Raw genomic sequence first — 19,577 nt, 5'->3', positions numbered from 1 at the left:
TCCTTATGACAGCTGGGATAGGTTCCAGCACCCCCAGCGACCCTGAAAAGGATAAGTGGACGTGAATGGATGAATGGATGGATGGATTTTCCTCATGATGTGTCTTTTCTTTTCGGTCAGCACAGACGAATTTTTAAATAAATTAACCCAGTTATTAAGTCTATACCACTAATATTCTTTTCTAGACATTCACTGCGGAACAGCTATATGTCTTCAAAATATAAAATAAGCTTCTTGTTATAATACATATTTATGCACTTTATCTACTTGTACACTGTACTCCAGTTATTATAACATAATTTACCTACAGCTTAGTCAATACAAAGCTAAAATATTATTATATAATAATGTATTTGAATTAGTCAAGAAACACTCAACACTGAATAACTAACTGGAGACTGACAGCGGTGTTTCGGAGGATCACCAGGAGGCAAAGCAAAGTGGTGATCTTACCAGGAGACTGGCAATAAAACTTTTCTGGAAATTGATAACAGAGGTAGGTGTCCTCCTCTCCAACTGGGAAAGCTCAGACTGACACTGGGGAAATGGAGTCTGTTCAGACTCTGCAATAGCTGGTGCTGACTCTATAACTGAAGTTGAAAACTTTGAGGTTGTAGGAGGTTGGTGATCTTTCTGGGTTCTGGAGAGAGACATTTGGGAGCACAGATAGTTTTAAAAGAGCCCACCAACAATCCAGTATCACAGCAAAACGTGTAATAAACATGCCGGGGTCCATCCCTCAGGTCATCTTTCAGTAATAAGAGCAGAACCCCCTGCTCTTTACACAGTGAACCAAATTTCCATTTGGTATTGGGTGGGTGTGGCCTTATCTTCCGTAGCTTTATTCTACAACACCTATTTCTATACTAGAATGTGTAAAAATGTGTGTTTAAAATTATGAGGTATTTGTGAAATATATAAATAATGATGTACACCTGTATTAAAGATAAAAATTCACTTCTAACATGAGCCAAGCATTTCTTTAAACTTGATTAAATAGCAACCTATTTTCTAAAGTAAATTTTTTTAATTTTTATTTTTAACTTTTATTTTTGTCTTTGTCAGTCAATTGTGATTTCCCCCCCTTCATTTTTGTTATGTTTGTCTTTTTAATGCATTAATGAACAGCATTAATGGTTACTATTAAGAGCAAGTAATACAGGAAGCAAGCCATCCATCCAACAAATAAAAGCTAATGCTGACTACTTAACACATGCCACACAAAAGAAAAATAATTGCAGCAAATGTGCCTCATATCAGGAGTTTAGTTTTCACTGACAGTATAGATCAATTCAGCTACAGATACAACTTGTCGTATAAGTTAGTCAGCTATGCGATGCAACATTTGGGTCTCATTTAAATCACACAGCACTTGTAGCCAGTGTCAAGCTGACTTATGGAACTCTGCTCTATGTCTCGCCCACACAACAATAAAATAAGCAAAAAATAATCCAGACTTTTTGGGACTTGCTCTGTGTCTTTGGCTTTCTGAAAAATATGACATAATCAATATATTAACATTTACTGCACATGTGTGAGCAGAATTGTTCATTACTGTGTGAATATGCAGTTACATATTAATTTACTATTTTTGTTACAGTTAAATGAAGTAAATATATACTCAGAAGCCATGAATAGAATAAATATTTTGTTATTAACTTCCCATAGCTTTAAAATAAAATATTTGTGACTTTGTCTTTTATTCTTGTCACCTCTAGGAAGACAGTGTTTGAGTTTTGTAACTTAAGGTTCATGAGAATCATGTCAACCTATCTCTGATTGGGTAATGTCATAATGACTCATCTGGAACAATGCAGTGACTCAAACATCTGAGCTTTTAACTCACTTCATTGGCTTGTCACAGACGCTGTTGGAGGGCCATTGTTTTCAGCATACAGTTTTTTATGGGGTTACGGTCAATTATGTATTCAGCCCTTGCTGGTAAATGTCTTTTAATGCTTTATCTGTTTTGTAATCCTGTTTACATTGTGTTCTCTGACGTTTCTCACACTGTAGATGAAGGAAAACCACTAAGAGTGGAGGGACACTCGATTAGAAAAGAAGAGGTTATGAGAGAGACACAGCATAGTTTAAAGATTGGGGATGTGAGAAGTTCTAAATCTAGTTTACCCGATTGTGTAAAACTGGCAGGCAGTGAGCCCTTAGCCCTGCACTCTGACGGTGATATTGTGATTGGAGGATTTTTCCCTCTGCATTATGTTGTGCCAAAACCACAGCAAAGCTATAACAGTGAACCCCAAATTCCACCTTGCAGCGGGTGAGTGTAAGGGTATTATTAATCTATGCTGGATCTTCATTTTGGTTTTTTTCTCCCTTAGATATGAATGAATGAAATATCAGTATTTTATAAAAAACTATATCAGTTGCTATGTTGCTATGCTATGTTTACATGGAATTGTGGCACTGTGACTGATGAACAAATGTAAATTATATTTATATTACATATTTTTTTATCATAATTTTTTAAATTAATTTAATTTCTTTATACTAAAAATTTAAATACTTCCATCCATCTTCATCCGCTTTGTCCGGGGCCGGGTCGCGGGGGCAGCAGCCTAAGCAAAGAGGCCCAGACCTCCCTCTCCCCAGCCACCTCCTCCAGCTTATCCGGGGGAATACCAAGGCGTTCCCTGGCCAGCCGAGAGATATAATCTCTCCAGCGTGTCCTGGGTCTGCCCCGGGGCCTCCTCCCGGTGGGACATGCCTGGAACACCTCACCCAGGAGGCGTCAGATACCGAACCACCTCAGCTGGCTCCTTTCGATGTGGAGCAGCAGCTGCTCTACTCTGAGCCCCTCCCGGATGGCCGAACTTCTCACCCTATCTCTAAGGGAGAGGCCAGCCACCCTTCGGAGGAAGCTCATTTCTGCCGCTTGTATTCGCGATCTCGTTCTTTCGGTCACTACCCACAGCTCGTGGCCATAGGTGAGGGTAGGGACGTAGATCGACCGGTAAATTGAGAGCTTCGCTTTTACACTCAGCTCCCTCTTCACCACGACGGACCGGTGCAGCGTCCGCATTACTGCAGCTGCAGCCCCAATCCGTCTGTCGATCTCCGGCTCCCTTCTCCCATCACTCGCGAACAAGACCCCGAGATACTTGAACTCCTCCACTTGTGGCAGGAACTCATCCCCGACCCGGAGTGGGCACTCCAAGCTTTTCCGGCTGAGAACCATGGCCTCAGATTTGGAGGTGCTGATCCTCATTCCCGCTGCTTCACACTCGGCTGCGAACCGTTCCAGTGCAAGCTGGAGGCCTTCACCCAATGAAGCCAACAGAACCACATAATCTGCAAAAATCAGAGATGAGATTCTGAGGCCACCAAAGCGAAAGCCCTCCGCCACTTGGCTGCGCCTAGAAATTTAAATACTTTTTTTAAAAAAAATGTCTGCAGCTTTCATGAAAGACCCTTTCGATGGATGATGACAATGGTGTTTGCAGTGGAGGAAATTAACCATAATTCAAGTCTGTTACCGGGTGTTAAACTAGGCTACAGGATTATGGACAGCTGCAACTACATCCATAACAGCCTGCAGGCTCTGTATTCTTTGCTCACTCACTCAAAAGCTGTTAGCAGTGAGGGAGAAAAAACAGCAGAAATTGAAAACAGTGGTATTGAAACTAAGCAATCAAAGACTGTGGCAATAACAGCCAAGTCAAAAATACTAACCATACTGAAAGAGAGAAGTGCTGAAGTTAAGACAGCAATTCAGCACAATCTTGGAAACACTGAAAATGACATAAAAGTAAATGCAACAGAAGAGATAAAGGCAAGACAATCTTCCACATGTCTGTATTATTCTCCTGTGCCTGCTGTGATTGGTCTTGCATCCTCGTCCCCTACAAGAGCTGTAGCTCAAACACTTGGACCTTTCAATATACCACTGGTAATTATCTGTACAACTTTGTTTAATAATGTTATGTGTTTGGTTTGTGTCTCAATAATATAGAAAGAACTTGCTCTCCTTCTAGGTGAGTTATTTTGCCACTTGTACCTGTCTTAGTGATAAGCATTTGTACTGTGGAGCAGGGAAATTATTTTACTGCTATTGTTAAATAATAAATATAATCTGGAGTTTATATTGCATTCAGGGGTTAAACAGTGTGTCTTTCAGAAAGGCTAAAAGTAACAGGACAGGAAACAGGCTTGGAGAGTTTTGCAGAAGTGGAAGTTATTTTGAGCAGCAGGCTAAGACGAGGCTTTAACAATGTAACAGATAGCTTTAAGAAGGCCTTAAGCAGTTATGACTATTTTATACACAATGCATATCTGTGCTTATTAAAGAGTTGGAGCTCGGTCAATTAATTGGGGGTCGGAAGCTTTGTTCGGCGCGATGTTCGGACAATCTATTGTGCAAGTGACTTGGAGCCATAGAAGGAATTGCAGTACATGCTTACAAAACACTTATATATCAGATCATTTTATATTAAGGTTTTAGTAGAGGTTCTTGGTTAAAACATTTATTTAGTAGAAGACATACACATAGTCTCAGTAAGCTTCTGGTCTAGTGAAAGGTCAGAAGTGCAACAGGTGAATTTAGAAAGAGCATTTGAGGACGAGACACAGCAGGTTGTAGGTGAAGAGGTGACACAAAGAGCATGTGAGGTCAACACATACACACACATTAGTTAGATTTATTTAGAGGAGAGATTAGTTATGTCTCGACAAGAAAGAGGAACAATTCACTTTAAGACAAGAACGGAAAGTACCAGCCATGAAAATAGAAGATGATTTTCTGGGTGAAAAGTCATTGTGGTGTTGATCTGATCTATGTATAAAATGTATCTGTGACGCATGAAGGGGCGTCAGTAAATCAAACCCTGATGCTATAAAATATCTGTTTATGCTTTGATTAAGTCGAGGACTACTGGCTGTCTGCGTACAGAGTGTCTTCCCACACGTGTGTTCATTAAAATCATTGTTGGACCAAGAGCTTCTGGACCAAGGGTGGTTTGTACTCTCCCTCCTCAATTTTGAACCTTAACATTTCCTATGTTATAACCCGTTTTTGGTATAGCCTTTTTATTTCATTTGCTCCCTTTAATGTAACAATACCTTCTAATTCTAATTTATCAGACTTAACCAAAATATATGCTTTCCTTCCTCTTTGGTCCTTCTTTAAGTTCAGTTAAAAGCTAAATGAATTTGAGGCCTTTTGCCTGGAATCAATACTGTCATGTGTGTTTCTTAACTCTGTGTCTGTAAGCGTGTGCAATCCTTCAATAACTTCAATAACTCATATCAAAAAATGCAATATGTATAAAAATCATTTCTATTTATAAGCTCTCCCCTTTATCCTAAAAATACCTCCTATGTAATATCTGTATGTGTAAGCCTACATTATAACCACTACTTCTAAAGATCAAAAAAGAAATCAAACCTGTTCTCCTCCTTCAACCCTCACTAATTTTCCCTCTAAGATTTATTCACAGCTTTGAAAAACCGGCATTGTATCTTCTAAACAGGATTCAGTTCTGTCATGGTCCTGGGCCATGTTGGCCCAGTATTCTTGGTTCCTTGTATTTTCGCTCCTTATTTAGGCCAGGTTTTCTGAGGTGTCCTGTTGTGGTGTTCCCTAAGTGTTTTTTCCCTTTGTGACTCTTACCCCCTTGTGCCCCTCTGTGTATTTATGAGCTCTCGTCTCTCTTTGTGTTTATTCCATGTTTCCCCCAGCCTGTTATGTCTGTGTTCTCCCCGTGCTCTCTCTCCTCCTGTCTGAACCTCTGTGTACTTCCTGTTTTACTTTGACAGTCTCTCGTCAGTATGCGTAATGTTGTGTTCACTCCTGCCCTGTCTCGTTATGTTTATCAGTGTCACCTGTGTTCCCCACCTGTGTGTAATCTCCCTGTGTTCTCTGGGTGTATTTAAGTTGTGTCTTCTGTTATGGTAGTTGCTGGTTCGTCTGTGTCGTTTCCCCTCGGTCTCCCTGCGTCTCTTGTGTATTTCCCCGGACCTCCCTGCATCCTCGTTTCTGGTTTGTGTTATTAGCTTACCCAGTTTAGGTTTCCGGTTTCTTGTTTTTCCACCAGTGCTGTTTTGTGCCCACCGTTGTAAATAAATATTCACCTGCACCAGAGCTGCCGCCTTTTGGGTCCTTTTCTACAACTCCACACGGCTTGCCCCGCAAACCGTGACAAGTTCACTTTAATTCTTTAACCTTAACTTAAAAATAACAGTTTCAGTTTTACCATATCCAAATGATCAAAAACCCAAAAGGTCCTAAAATGATCCTAAATTATTAAACAATTAAATTATTGAACCCTAAACCCCCCTTTATCTTGATACATTTCATGTGTCAAGATACTATACAAAACTTAAAAATGCTCAGTTTTCCCCACTCATGTTCCAATCTATATCATAAAAATAAACTTAAAACAGAACAATTATCAGTCATGTGTTTCTTCAATTAATGGTAACTGAGTTACATCAAAAAATATTTCCCCTTTAGCATTTGGCATTCTCCCAACAATATACTATAATCCCATAATCTAACCCCACTTAATAAAACAAAACAGAAATTTTCTCTGGTAAAAACAAATTGTTTGTCCACATTTATTCATCCTCACATTCACTCACACATTCACTCCATATTTTTGCTAATAGTGGAGCTTCCCGCATCAGATTCTCCACCCTCAGCAAAATGAGCTCAGTCATTTTTATTTTCCATAGGAAAATATTTCTTTATGCTTTTGGACTGGATTGACTCGCATAAAATCCTTTTTACAGGGACTTACGACCTGAATAGTCCCCAGGTAGCTTTCTCCTCAGCCAATTGCAATCTGGAAAGCCCCCTTATATTCGCTCTTCCCGAGAATTTTCAGCGCCGTTATTCACTGTTGCAGGCCTGCTTAAAACAGAAATGGAAAAAATAGAGCTGATTGTTAGCTCATAAAAACAAAACAAAATCACCTGACAGGTTTTCTTTAAGTGCACTGTTACAAAATAATGGGCCCAATTTTTAGACATGTCCATGTTTCCTAAAACTCCCTCTATTAAAAACAAAAACAACAACCCAAACCTAACTGACAAAATCAACCCATCACCACAACAACCTCAACAACCTTAAACACACAAAAGTTTTGCCACCACATAATTTCACCTCCTCAATACACCAAAAGTCTCATTAAAACCACACAATTTGCACACAAAAATCACCCCCTTATGCTCTGTAACATACTTCAATTCAGCATAAAACATAACCCCCCTTACAACAACATATCACTAAACTATAAATTTCCTACCCAACTCTGTACTTCTCTTGTCTGCCATGCTTCCTCTTCTGAAAGTCACTTCCTCAGTCACACACACACACACACACACACAGGAAGTTCCTTCGTCACCACTCACTCCAACTAATTTGCATACTGAGTCATCTCTCAATGAGTTGCTGTAACAACAGAAACATATGTTTAAACATTACCAACTCATTAAATCATTTTATTTCTTTCTACAGTGATCACTACTTGATCACTCCGTACGAGAGAGCACTCCTAAGTCACTCTTTTTAAAACTACTTTAATCACTTTTATTTTCATAACTCCCTTTGTCATATGGCTTCTTCTATTCCTCAATTACAAACTCAAATGTATTTTATTAAACATTCACACCATTGTATCATTCATACAAAATAGCAAGCTGTTCTTCATTGCATATGTTTGTGTTCTTGGCCAGGTTTAATCAGTGTCTATGCATTAAACTCCATGAGCTTGTCTTGTCTTTATAAGGTTAATGCATTTTCTGTTTGTGTATGTGAATTTGCATATGTTGCTTTTGCAGTGTGTCAGACTCCTTCATAATTCTCCACTTAAGCCGTCAGTTGTCTTTCCCAAATTTGCTAACCCAAATTTTAAGTTCCCACCTTATTAACAGCATTCCTGCTCCTCAGCCAGAAGTTAGGGCCCACTTATCAGGTTTATGGAGACATGGCGCTGTGAACAATTCAACCAGAAACTTGCCTTGGCATGTCCAGTCAAGTTAACCTACAGGTTTCTTCCGACCGCTGCATGGGGAGAATTGATCCAGGTCTCTTTCGCCCCTAAAGAAACACAACTGAGACATTTTCATTATTATCATAAGTACTTAAACTACCCGTTTCCCTCTCTCTGGTCAGAAATCCCAACTTATGTCATGTATATACGTGTAAGCAGGTCTTCATTGCTTTTCCTATGTATTTTGTTCAGTGAGTGTAAGCTGCTTTCTTCATTGCCTCTGTATGTTATAATCAGGTTTAATTAATGCATCTTTACACTGATTTCTTAATTCAAAATTATCTCACTTCTGATTCTTTCCAAAAATAATTTCACATGTAACACTTTGTGTATGTGTGTTTTCTATTGTTGGTTACCTCTTTGTTTGTGACGGTGGACATCTCTAAACCATCATGAGTTCAAGCTTCACTTTCAGTCCAATTACACCCTGTATTCTCACAGTCGAACTCGTCCTGCTTCACCTTTCACTGGTCCCTGACCTCTTCTCTCAGTGTCCTTTTTGATTAAGTCCCAGCCTGGCAAAATATCACATTCAGTGCCTTTACACAGCCGTGTGGCACTGTTCTTACCAGCCTTCAGTCCACCGTGCATGTTTCATCACGTAGTTTCTTCTTTTCTGTTGATCCTTTCACTCGTCTCTTTCAAGATTACTCCAAGCATGGCAAATCTGACAATCAGTGTCCAGTGCTTTACCACCGTTCATTATCCCACTGTTCAACTGCCCAGCCTGTAATTTACAGTACATGTTTCCACCTCGTGGTTCCTTACATGCTGCTGCTGGTGTCGTCAGTGTGGTTTCAGTTGCACTGTCTTTTGCCTGCTATTAATTCTTCTCAAGTCCACGATGTTCTGTTGGTCTTCATCAGGAGATTAACTGTCCTTTGAGCTTCTTCTCAGGATGGGGACAAGTGCAAGGTCAAGCTGTAAAATTTTAAGCCAAAATCTGGCCTGTTTTCTCCCAATTATGCTACTCTAGTGGTTTTGGCGCCGTACTCAAAATTCCAGGTTGAGAGAAGTCCACCTTTATTTATCTGTAATCTGTGGTGACACACTAAAACATACAATTAATATCCTTTTCATTTCTTTTCTCAAAACCTCCATTCGCTTTATCTGCCTAGAGTTTAACTCATCTGTTTCTCTCTCTGGGTGCTCACTCGTCACAGTCACTTCCTTTTATGCGCATGTAACTTCCTGTCACACACACACAGCTTCTCAGAGCAGCTCAAGCTGCTTTTCTGTTTCTGCAGGCTAATCAAACTTATTTTGTATTTACAATCTACAAACCCTCTGTAATTCTACTAACTTTTGATCTAAAATGTAGCATCATTCACACAATGATTTCATAATCCTCTCACACACACACCTTTTAAATAAACTAAACTCTTATAACATCACTCATGCATCTCTTAAATTAAAAACACTTTCAAACTTTAAAACATCCTACTTTACATCACCAAAGAAATACCTCTCACACCTTTATTCATCATTCAAAACCTTCTAGTCACCGCATTCACACACTTAAAGTGTGACCAGAGTTGAGGAATATAACTCAAAACACACTTTCCTTATAGTATTTTAGACATGCTTGTCATAACCAAAAAGAGCAAGTCAAAAACAAAAAACAAACGAAAAATTGAAACCTCCATTAATTCTCACCGCACACACAAGAAATTGAAAAAATAAACCACACCAGCAACTAATGCTGGAGAAAAGTTACTACTGAAAGTAATGTGTTAGTCTTAAGTATATACAGTGCACTCAATATATTTATATATCTGCATCCAAACTCAGTCAATTACTATACATCCACTACGGCAACTCAAAACTTTATTTATAACCCTCTAATAAACATAAATGGCATCTTAAACACACACTCTACAATGTTTGCAGCAGTATTTGTAAAACCAACTGTGGCTTAAACAGTTCACTGCTTACTAATTTGGATTTTCACACTCACACACACACATCTAAAAATAGCAGCAGGCAGTCAGTGCATTACTGACTCGACACACAGAGATCTCTCACACCAAATTTTCTTATTCTATATTACAACGACGTCTTATATTTACAACCACTGTCAGATCTGTCAGCTTTAGCGCCTACACAATTTCGACAAATTTAAAATAACCGCCCAGCGGATAAACTCCCTGAGTTTTTTGCGACCAATTAACCAGTATCAGACTCTACTGTTTCTGGCCTCATCTCTAAAATCCCTAACTCAATTTAAAAGCGTCAACCAACCCAAACTTTGCCTGAAGCTCTATTTTTGGCATTACACAGCCAAGGCTTTCCCTGAAGTTGTAAGTTAAAGTTACACGCCCGAAGTCCAACTTCTTCTGACCAAAAAAGCGCAGGTACCGTTCCAAACGGTAAGGAGACTCTAACTCCTAGCTTCATTCCAGGATGCCCTGTACCCCACAGTTAAGCCAAACTGAACTAACCCTGTTCGCCGACAGGTCAATGTCGCGCGTCCACGACAAGGAGGGAGCATAACCTCCGGGCTCTGCGCTTCCTAGCAGACTCGAACTGCCGTTCTAGAATAATTTATAATACTTTGAAACAACAATCAACACCCAAAACAAGTGTATAACTGAGGCAGATCGACCCTGATGGACAATGGGGACTCTAACCCACAAATTGACCAACAAAGGTCTGACCTAATGACCAACCGGGACTTTAACCCACAAAATGACCAAATACCCTACCAAACTACTTGAGACTCTAACTCAATTTCTTTGGGACTTCAACCCAGTATTTAAACTTTTCCTGGCAGACTCTAACTGCTTTAGCAGACTTTACTGCTTTCATTTCTTCTTAGCAGAACTCTAACTGCTTCAACTCATGAAATTTTCATCAAAATCAAAACAGACATGCACCAGTAATTTCAGTGAGTAGACTTAAATTTTATCATGTCCAATTTGGCACACTTTGGAAATAATTCAACAGGTAGTGCCTTACCTTTTGGATAAGCCGGCTTATGTCCACTCACTTTGACCACTGGAATTCATGTCTGCCCGTCAGACCACCTCAGAGACCACCAAATTTCTCCATCTAAACCTCCAATCCAAGGATGTTGATGATCAGATAAGGGAAAATAGAGCGAGCAACCGGACGTAAAAGCAGGGCTTAAAGAGTTTTAAAGTGATGAGTAACGTTGAAGAATATACATAAATACAAGTCAATAAGTTAAGAAGATAATTAGGATCAGGCTTTTGATTAAAGAGTCCCAGATAGGATAAGTTAGGGAGGTGCAGGAAAAGGTGTTTTGTTTCCTTTACAGAAGATCTCGGCGACCACAGGAGGGGCGAGGATCCTGGAGATCTCGAGGCCTGCTGAACCACCAGAGAGGGACCGAGAAAACCAAAGCTTACACATGGAGTGTTCTCGAATGGGAGCTGGTTGAGCCAGAGGACGGCTAGAGAGGGTCTGAGCGAGGACACAATGTATTGCGACCTCTGGTATTCCAGAGGTCGAGAGAGGGAGTGTGGAGCAGGGAAATTATTTTACTGCTATTGTTAAATAATAAATATAATCTGGAGTTTATATTGCATTCAGGGGTTAAACAGTGTGTCTTTCAGAAAGGCTAAAAGTAACAGGACAGGAAACAGGCTTGGAGAGTTTTGCAGAAGTGGAAGTTATTTTGAGCAGCAGGCTAAGACGAGGCTTTAACAATGTAACAGATAGCTTTAAGAAGGCCTTAAGCAGTTATGACTATTTTATACACAATGCATATCTGTGCTTATTAAAGAGTTGGAGCTCGGTCAATTAATTGGGGGTCGGAAGCTTTGTTCGGCGCGATGTTCGGACAATCTATTGTGCAAGTGACTTGGAGCCATAGAAGGAATTGCAGTACATGCTTACAAAACACTTATATATCAGATCATTTTATATTAAGGTTTTAGTAGAGGTTCTTGGTTAAAACATTTATTTAGTAGAAGACATACACATAGTCTCAGTAAGCTTCTGGTCTAGTGAAAGGTCAGAAGTGCAACAGGTGAATTGAGAAAGAGCATTTGAGGACGAGACACAGCAGGTTGTAGGTGAAGAGGTGACACAAAGAGCATGTGAGGTCAACACATACACACACATTAGTTAGATTTATTTAGAGGAGAGATTAGTTATGTCTCGACAAGAAAGAGGAACAATTCACTTTAAGACAAGAACGGAAAGTACCAGCCATGAAAATAGAAGATGATTTTCTGGGTGAAAAGTCATTGTGGTGTTGATCTGATCTATGTATAAAATGTATCTGTGACGCATGAAGGGGCGTCAGTAAATCAAACCCTGATGCTATAAAATATCTGTTTATGCTTTGATTAAGTCGAGGACTACTGGCTGTCTGCGTACAGAGTGTCTTCCCACACGTGTGTTCATTAAAATCATTGTTGGACCAAGAGCTTCTGGACCAAGGGTGGTTTGTACTCTCCCTCCTCAATTTTGAACCTTAACAGTACCCATCATTCTTGAGAACTGTGCCAAGTGATCTCTTTCAAGTTAGAGGTCTCGTAAATCTTGTCACTTACTTCGGCTGGTTCTGGGTGGGCACAATAGGAGCTACGGTGAGTCCAAAACATTTTTAAATGCTACAATGGGACACTTTTAGACAGCAACATGGTTTATAAATGCTTTCTGTATATACATTTCAGGATGACTACAGCCTTTATGGCATCCAAGCATTCTCTAATCAGTTTAGAAGGCAAGGTGGATGTGTGGCATTTCATCTCTCTATCCCAGCATCACCCACAACGGCTGAAATACTAGAAATGGCAGATAAGCTGGAGAGCTCAACTGCTCGGGTTGTCGTGGTCATTACTGCAGAAGTAGATGTATTGCATCTGTTCTCAGAAGTTAGTATCTTGATTGATGTATTTTGTAAATAATAACATCTTAATTAATAATGTAACAAATCCTATTTTGGGTATTTTTAAGTATATACGTGAATAGTCTTCACAGTTGTTTATGTTTGCCTTTCCAGCTAGCTCAAAGGAATGTAACAGGGATACAGTGGATAGCAAGTGAAGCCTGGGTGACCTCGAGCCGGCTGGCCTCACCTGACTTCCACTTTCTCCTGGAGGGAACACTGGGCTTCTCCTTCCCTGGAGTCAGCATTCCTGGCTTGAAAGAGTTTCCTTTGAATGTCCGACCCTCTCCCAAACCAGGAATGGAATTCATCAATATGTTCTGGGAAGAGCAGTTTGGGTGTAAGCTGGAGTTTGAAAGAGACAGAGCCAAAGAATATGAAGTGAATACTCTGGAAAGATTGAATTATATGGATACTTTGAATTACAAACTAAGCTCTCAAAACAATTCTAGCTATATGGTTGGGCTTACCGTTGGACCAAAAAGATTGTTTAATATGTCAGCTGATAGAAATTATGCAGGTTCTTTGGCAAAACCTGTATGCACAGGTTCAGAGGATCTGAGACAGACTGACAGCAGTTATAGCGATGTATCTCCGGTCAGAATATCCTATAATGTGTATAAAGCTGTGTACGCTGTTGCCCATGCTCTGCACACTTTCTTAAACTGTGACTCTGTGGGACATAATAAGGGGTTGTGTGAGAAACACAGATCATTTTCGAATGGTCAGGTAATTGAAACAATCACAAAATATCCAAATCATAATTCATGTGATTTTTTTTCTTTCGATTTTGTAATTTTTAAAAAAAAATATTTTTTGTTTGTTTCGTTTAATATTTTATTTTTTATAATTCTCTTCTGATGTAGTTTCTTCAACATCTGAAGATGGTCAATTTCACCAACCAGTTCAATGAGAAAGTATATTTCGACTCCAATGGAGAGCCAGTCCCTCTCTATGACATCATTAACTGGCAGAAGGACAGCAAAGACAAAATGAGGTTTAGTATAACTTTTAAGTGAACATTACATGTGAAATACTGTATGTATTAATCCTAATTTGAACTATGAACACCTACTCTAAAAATTGTCGTAGATTTAACTGTCCATTAAGCTGGAGTGAATAAATAGGTGTTTTAAATTACAGTTTTTATAGCGCAGGTAGTGTAATCATTCCGGGTACAGAATTTAATGTCCATAACTAGATTGGTTGCTGCTAATTGTCACGGTATGGCATGGCACACCGTGGAAGGAGTGGGGAAGGAGGACCCAGGCGCGGTGCTCTATGTACAAACAGTGTTTATTTACAGAGTGAAAACAACGTAACAATAAATCCCCGTGTTCTCCCAGACTCCCGTGTCGTGTCTCCCGTGAATAGTCCGTGTGCTCTCTGCTCCCGTGTCAGCACCCCCCGTGCTCGCTGCTCTCCGTGCCTTCCACGCTCTTCCTGCGGGAAACAATAGCGCAGCTGTCAGGACACTCAGAAATGGCAGGCATACACTTTCTGACTAAACTTAGACAGGGTGACTAACGTGGAGTCTCATGCAATGATCCCGCGTCGGTGGGAGCTCCAAGACTCTCTTAAGTAGCTCCCCCGACGAGGCCTGATCAGCAGCAGGTGTGTGGCTTCGGGTGTGGCCAGTCCCCTAGCAGGGCCACACCCCCCAGGCCTGACGGCGCCTATAAACAAGTACTTAGACACACAGCCACCCACACACACACATATGTACAAGCACAGAGAAGGGGAAGCAACACCAACAATACATAATAATAACACAGGTCCATGACTGCCCCGGGGTCCTGGGTCGCCCAGTCCCAGGACCCTGACACTAATAGTTCAATGATAGTTTATGTTGGTTAACTTGTGACCGAACCAACAGCTCAATGTTAAGAAGGAAACTAAACCAAAAAACAGTTTTGGGGAGGTCACTTTAGGCTTCAGCAACGAATATAATGTTACAAACATGGAAAGACTCTCATTTCACTTTCACTCATTGTATCTTTTAATTCAATAAAAGGACTAGATGTTACAATCCCTGATAATGCATTTCTTCAAATGGAGAAAGTCTTGAGGGATGGCTACTATGAGGAAAGGCAGCCTGGAAACTTTACCAGCGGGACACATCGTTGTGTGCCTCAACTTCACAGGGTGTTTCATTATCACAAGCTATTTTGCCATTTTTCAATAAAAATCAATCATATCATATCAAAATCATATATAGATACATATATAGATATATGATTGATTTTTACTCTAATCTTTAAAATGTATTTGTTATTGTCACTGTAGAGGGTGTTCAAAAGGGTGTAACTAATGCACTGTGTACTGTGAATTCATGGACAATTTTAAATCTGTGACACTTTGTTAGAATAGGTTTCTGTGGACAAAGTCTTTTATGTCCCTTTGAAAGATCTGTCTGTTACAACAACCATGAACAAGAAGTTATGGGTATTTACTTTATAACCCAAAACTTTGGTTTGGTTTTATTCTGAAATATTTCAAGCTAGATTTATCAAAGTTGGAAACTATGATGGTTCAGCTCCCCATGGCCAACAGTTGCAGATAATGAAGAACACTATTGTATGGACAAAAGGAGAGAGGCAGGTAGGTTATAGTTATTGTAAATGTATTTCTTATGCCACTTTAAAATTAAACATTTTTAAGCTGTTGAAAATTATTTGATCAACTATGTCAAATACTCAGTAAGAAAATATTACAACCTATTGATTCACATTATTATATCTTTTTTCTGTTCCTTGTTCAGGTTCCTGTATCTCAGTGTAGTGCTCCATGTCCCCCTGGCAGCAGGCAGGCCACACGTCGAGGAGAGCCCAAATGCTGCTTTGATTGTTTGCCCTGTGCAGATGGAGAGATCAGCAACCAGACTGGTAGCCCATATCATATTAAAGAATGAAAATGTTGCACTGTTAAAAAGTATTGAAAAAATATTGATTAGTTCCTGAATTTTAATCCACATATGTCTTGTTGTCTTGTGTTCTCTGCTCCCAAAGGTTCCACTGATTGCATAAAATGTCCTGAATACTACTTGTCAGACAAAGACAAGGTGAAATGTGTTGCAGGGGAAGAAGAGTTCCTCTCTTTCTATGATGCCATGGGTATTATCCTGGTTGCACTCACCCTGCTGGGATTCATCTTGACATCCATCATCACCATTGTGTTTCACAGTTTCCGCTTTACACCCATCGTCAAGGCCAACAATTCAGAAATAAGTTTCTTGCTTCTCCTGTCACTCAAGCTCTGTTTCCTGTGTTCTCTGGTGTTCATTGGTCAGCCGTCTTGGTGGACATGTAGGCTCCGCCAGGCAGCATTTGGGATCAGCTTTGCCCTGTGTTTGTCCTGCGTCCTTTTTAAGACCATTGTGGTTCTCCTGGCTTTCCGGACTAATGTACCTGGTTCCAGGGGTCGGATGCTGTCTGGTACAGCTCAGCAGAGGATTCTGATCATCTCTACCACAGCTCCTCAGGTGGGAAAGATATCAAACTGTCAGAAAATTATAATGTCAGTTTTTGTAGCCACTTTCTGTAACTAATATTTTATGCTGCTCCAGATTTGTCTCTGTGCTGGCTGGGTGCTAGCCGCACCTCCGTTCCCATTCAGGAATCCAAACTACCAAGCTTCAACTGGAAGAGTGAGTAGGAAGTACTAAAACACTAATTGTTGCAATTTCTATTCTTGGACGTTAATATCACTAAGTTATACAGTAAGATGTCTTCAAATCCTATAGAAGGGGACTTCAGTGATTAGTGTAGACATCAGAGCAGAAACAAATAAATCATATAAAATGAACCATTTCTCTGTATACATACTAATTGTTAGATTATATTAGATTGTGGTGGAGTGTAAAGAGCCATGGCCTCCTGGATTCTACCTGCTCCTTGGTTACATTGGCCTGCTCGCCTTTGCCTGTCTTCTCCTGGCATTTCTTGGACGAAAACTACCAGACACGTTCAACGAAGCAAAGCTCATCACCTTCAGCATGCTAATTTTCTGGGCTGTGTGGATTTCTTTCATTCCAGCTTATGTCAGCTCTCCTGGAAAGTTCTCTGTGGCAGTGGAAATATTTGCTATATTATCATCCAGTTTTGGATTGTTACTATGTATTTTCATCCCCAAATGTTACATTATTTTACTACGACCTGAGAGAAATATCAAGAAAGGCATGACTGGAAAATATTCAAGATGAATTTTTTATTTCTATTTCAGAGTAAAAAAAAAAAATTCTTATATTTTAATGTGAAAAAAAGAAAAACTTTGTGTTTATTGTGTTGGAAAACCCAGTTGTGATTAAGTTTAATACTGTAGTAATCACTTATAATGTTTGAATGTGAAAGTAAATAAAATATCATCTGAAACATGTTCCAGTGATTCTGGATGTTTTTCTTCTCTTGTTAGTTCTGTTACTTGTTTTAACTAAAATTATTTGTTAAAAGCTATTATTTTCTACCTCATCTACAGCCCAACTGTGTGCAACACGATCCTGCTTACACATGGATTCAGTCAGCCCCAAAGTGATTAAACCACCAACAGTCTCTGTACTGTCCACACACGTCTTAGATAAAACAAAAGCCCTGCCTAGTGAGGCAAACACTGTGTTAAACACTAACATGGTTAGCATGTTGGACTGTTCTTGGTGTTGGTATGTGTGTGTCTGTGTGTGTCTGTGTCGGTGTGTGTTTGTGTGTGTGAGATATCTGCAGATTCTGGTAAGAGGGAGCCTGCAGCTCCTTTCAGATCTCATGAGTGGAAAGAGCTCTAACTGCAGCCCAAATGTGTAACATGGGAAGCAGTTGAGTGATTTAGAGCACTGCAACAATACAGGCAATATACTATATATATTACTTCAACTATTACTGGATAAAAAAAGATGCTTTATAAAAAGCATTTTTAAAATGTAAGCAATGAGCTGTTTAATTTGGTTCACAGTACACAGCTCTACCTGCTGTTAGAACATTCAGCACAGAGGGATTTTCAAATACAGCTTATTGAATAAATGAGTCAATATTTACCCCAAATGTTGAGTTTTGTCTAGTTTTTACAGTTGTTGACATCAAATCGAGGTTGCAGGTTATTTAGCAATTAAAGAAAGGCTTTTCTCAAAAACGTAACCAGAGAAATTAAAAGGAATATTTAGTGTTGAATTTCTATATTACCTCCAAATATGGATACCTTTTAGCTGATTATACATATTTATTTTGTTGTACACTTTAATACACTTACGATAATATCAGTTGTATACAACTGTCACAGTTCATTCAAATCCAAAATATATTAGAACTGATGAAGAAACCCTTAACATTAAAATAACTGTCTAGTTATTTTAATGACAGCAAATGCATTTTAGAGATTGACCAAGAGGTAAGGCAGACTGGAAAGCCTGATCAGGAGGTTAGATCAAACTTTAGCTATTTGGCCTCACATTTGACTCTAGAATATTTTCTGTCTGTCTCACAGTGTCAAGTCTGCGTGCTTGTTTAGTAATTCATGTTTCCTGTTTTATTGTGAAAGTCTTTGTCTTATGTTAGTGTATGCAGCTTGGTTCCCCCCCCCCCCCCCCCCCGTCTCGTTACCCTGATCTCTCCCAGCTGTGTCTCCCTCCTGTTGCCCATTCCCTGATTGCCACCCTGTGTATATTAGCCCTGTGTTTTCCTGTGCTCAGTGTCGTGTTGTACCCTCAGATTATGCCTGTGTGTTCCTGGTCTCCGGTTTCAGTGGTCACTTCACGTTTGGTTTTCATGTCAGCAATAAAGCTAAGGTTCTGATTCACAATTCTGTGTTCGAGTCCTACGCTTGGATCCTCCTCTCCGCCTGCCCGCACACAGAGCCCTGACAATTTTAGGGCCACTTGCCCGTCCCTTTCTTCCCTCCCCATCCTCAGCTGCCTCCCTATTCCCGCTCTACCACACCCACCCACACACGCAGGGTTTGGGGTGCAGGTATGTCACCAGGGTGCAGGGGAGGCACTCCTCCTCTGTCCCCTTCTGGCCGCCTGTGCCTCAATTTTATTCTGCAACCGAGACATCCACATTACTCACACTCTCACATAACACATACATATAGGGCCTTGGGGGTGGGCACATTTTACAGCATCCAGAGGATGGTCGGTGTACTCCAACCCACCTCTGGCACTGGTGCCCTACCCTCAATTTTAACATGTGTTGGCAATGCTCAGGATGTTTTATGAGTTTGTTGTGGCCAGTGCCATGCTGTTGCATGCTGGGGCAGCAGGTTGAGGAATCGCAGATGCCAACAGACTCAATAAACTGATCCAAAAGGCCAGTACTGTTGTGGGGATAGAGCTGGACTCCCTTAACTTGATGTCAGAGAGGCAGATGTTGTTTTTTTTTTTTTTTGTTTTTGTTGTTTTTTTGGCCTGTCCCTTTTGGCTCTTTTGCCCTCAGAATTGTTGTCTAAAGGCAAAGAAAGATGCCCAACGGATTTACTTTACCAAACTGACCATCCCAGCCTTGCCGTAATGGTCCATTTGATTCACCTTTTATTGTTTATTTTATTTTCCCTTACTGAATACGGGACAGACTTGACTGGGGGAAAGAAGGGGAGAAAGAAAGAGGGAAAGAAAAACAGCTGAGAAGAGGGACGGGGGAGAAGGGCAAAAGACAAAAACCAACAGAACGGGCAGAGAAAAAAAAATGCATATATCAATCACCTGGGTCACCTGCTGAGAAAGAAAA

The 19,577-nt window shown here is 40.1% G+C and overlaps 1 protein-coding gene across 1 annotated transcript; it reads left to right on the top strand.

Moving 5' to 3' along the window:
* Positions 1–3,439: 3,439 nt before the first annotated feature.
* LOC112435941 (extracellular calcium-sensing receptor-like) lies at positions 3,440–17,071 on the top strand. The gene is made up of 14 exons (XM_076892013.1): positions 3,440–3,629; positions 3,780–3,907; positions 3,993–4,030; positions 8,879–8,885; positions 12,461–12,568; positions 12,656–12,856; positions 13,084–13,220; positions 13,380–13,599; positions 13,737–13,867; positions 15,375–15,471; positions 15,632–15,755; positions 15,879–16,351; positions 16,436–16,516; positions 16,715–17,071. Exons 1-14 carry the CDS (start codon positions 3,440–3,442, stop codon positions 17,069–17,071), a joined length of 2,292 nt encoding a protein of 763 aa, XP_076748128.1.
* The last annotated feature ends 2,506 nt before the right edge of the window (positions 17,072–19,577 follow it).

Source organism: Maylandia zebra, linkage group LG14 (genome assembly GCF_041146795.1).
Source record: "Maylandia zebra isolate NMK-2024a linkage group LG14, Mzebra_GT3a, whole genome shotgun sequence".
Classification (NCBI taxonomy): Eukaryota; Metazoa; Chordata; class Actinopteri; order Cichliformes; family Cichlidae; genus Maylandia; species Maylandia zebra.
The sequence above is the reverse complement of the archived record's forward strand: the minus strand, read 5'-3'. Positions and strand labels throughout refer to the sequence as shown.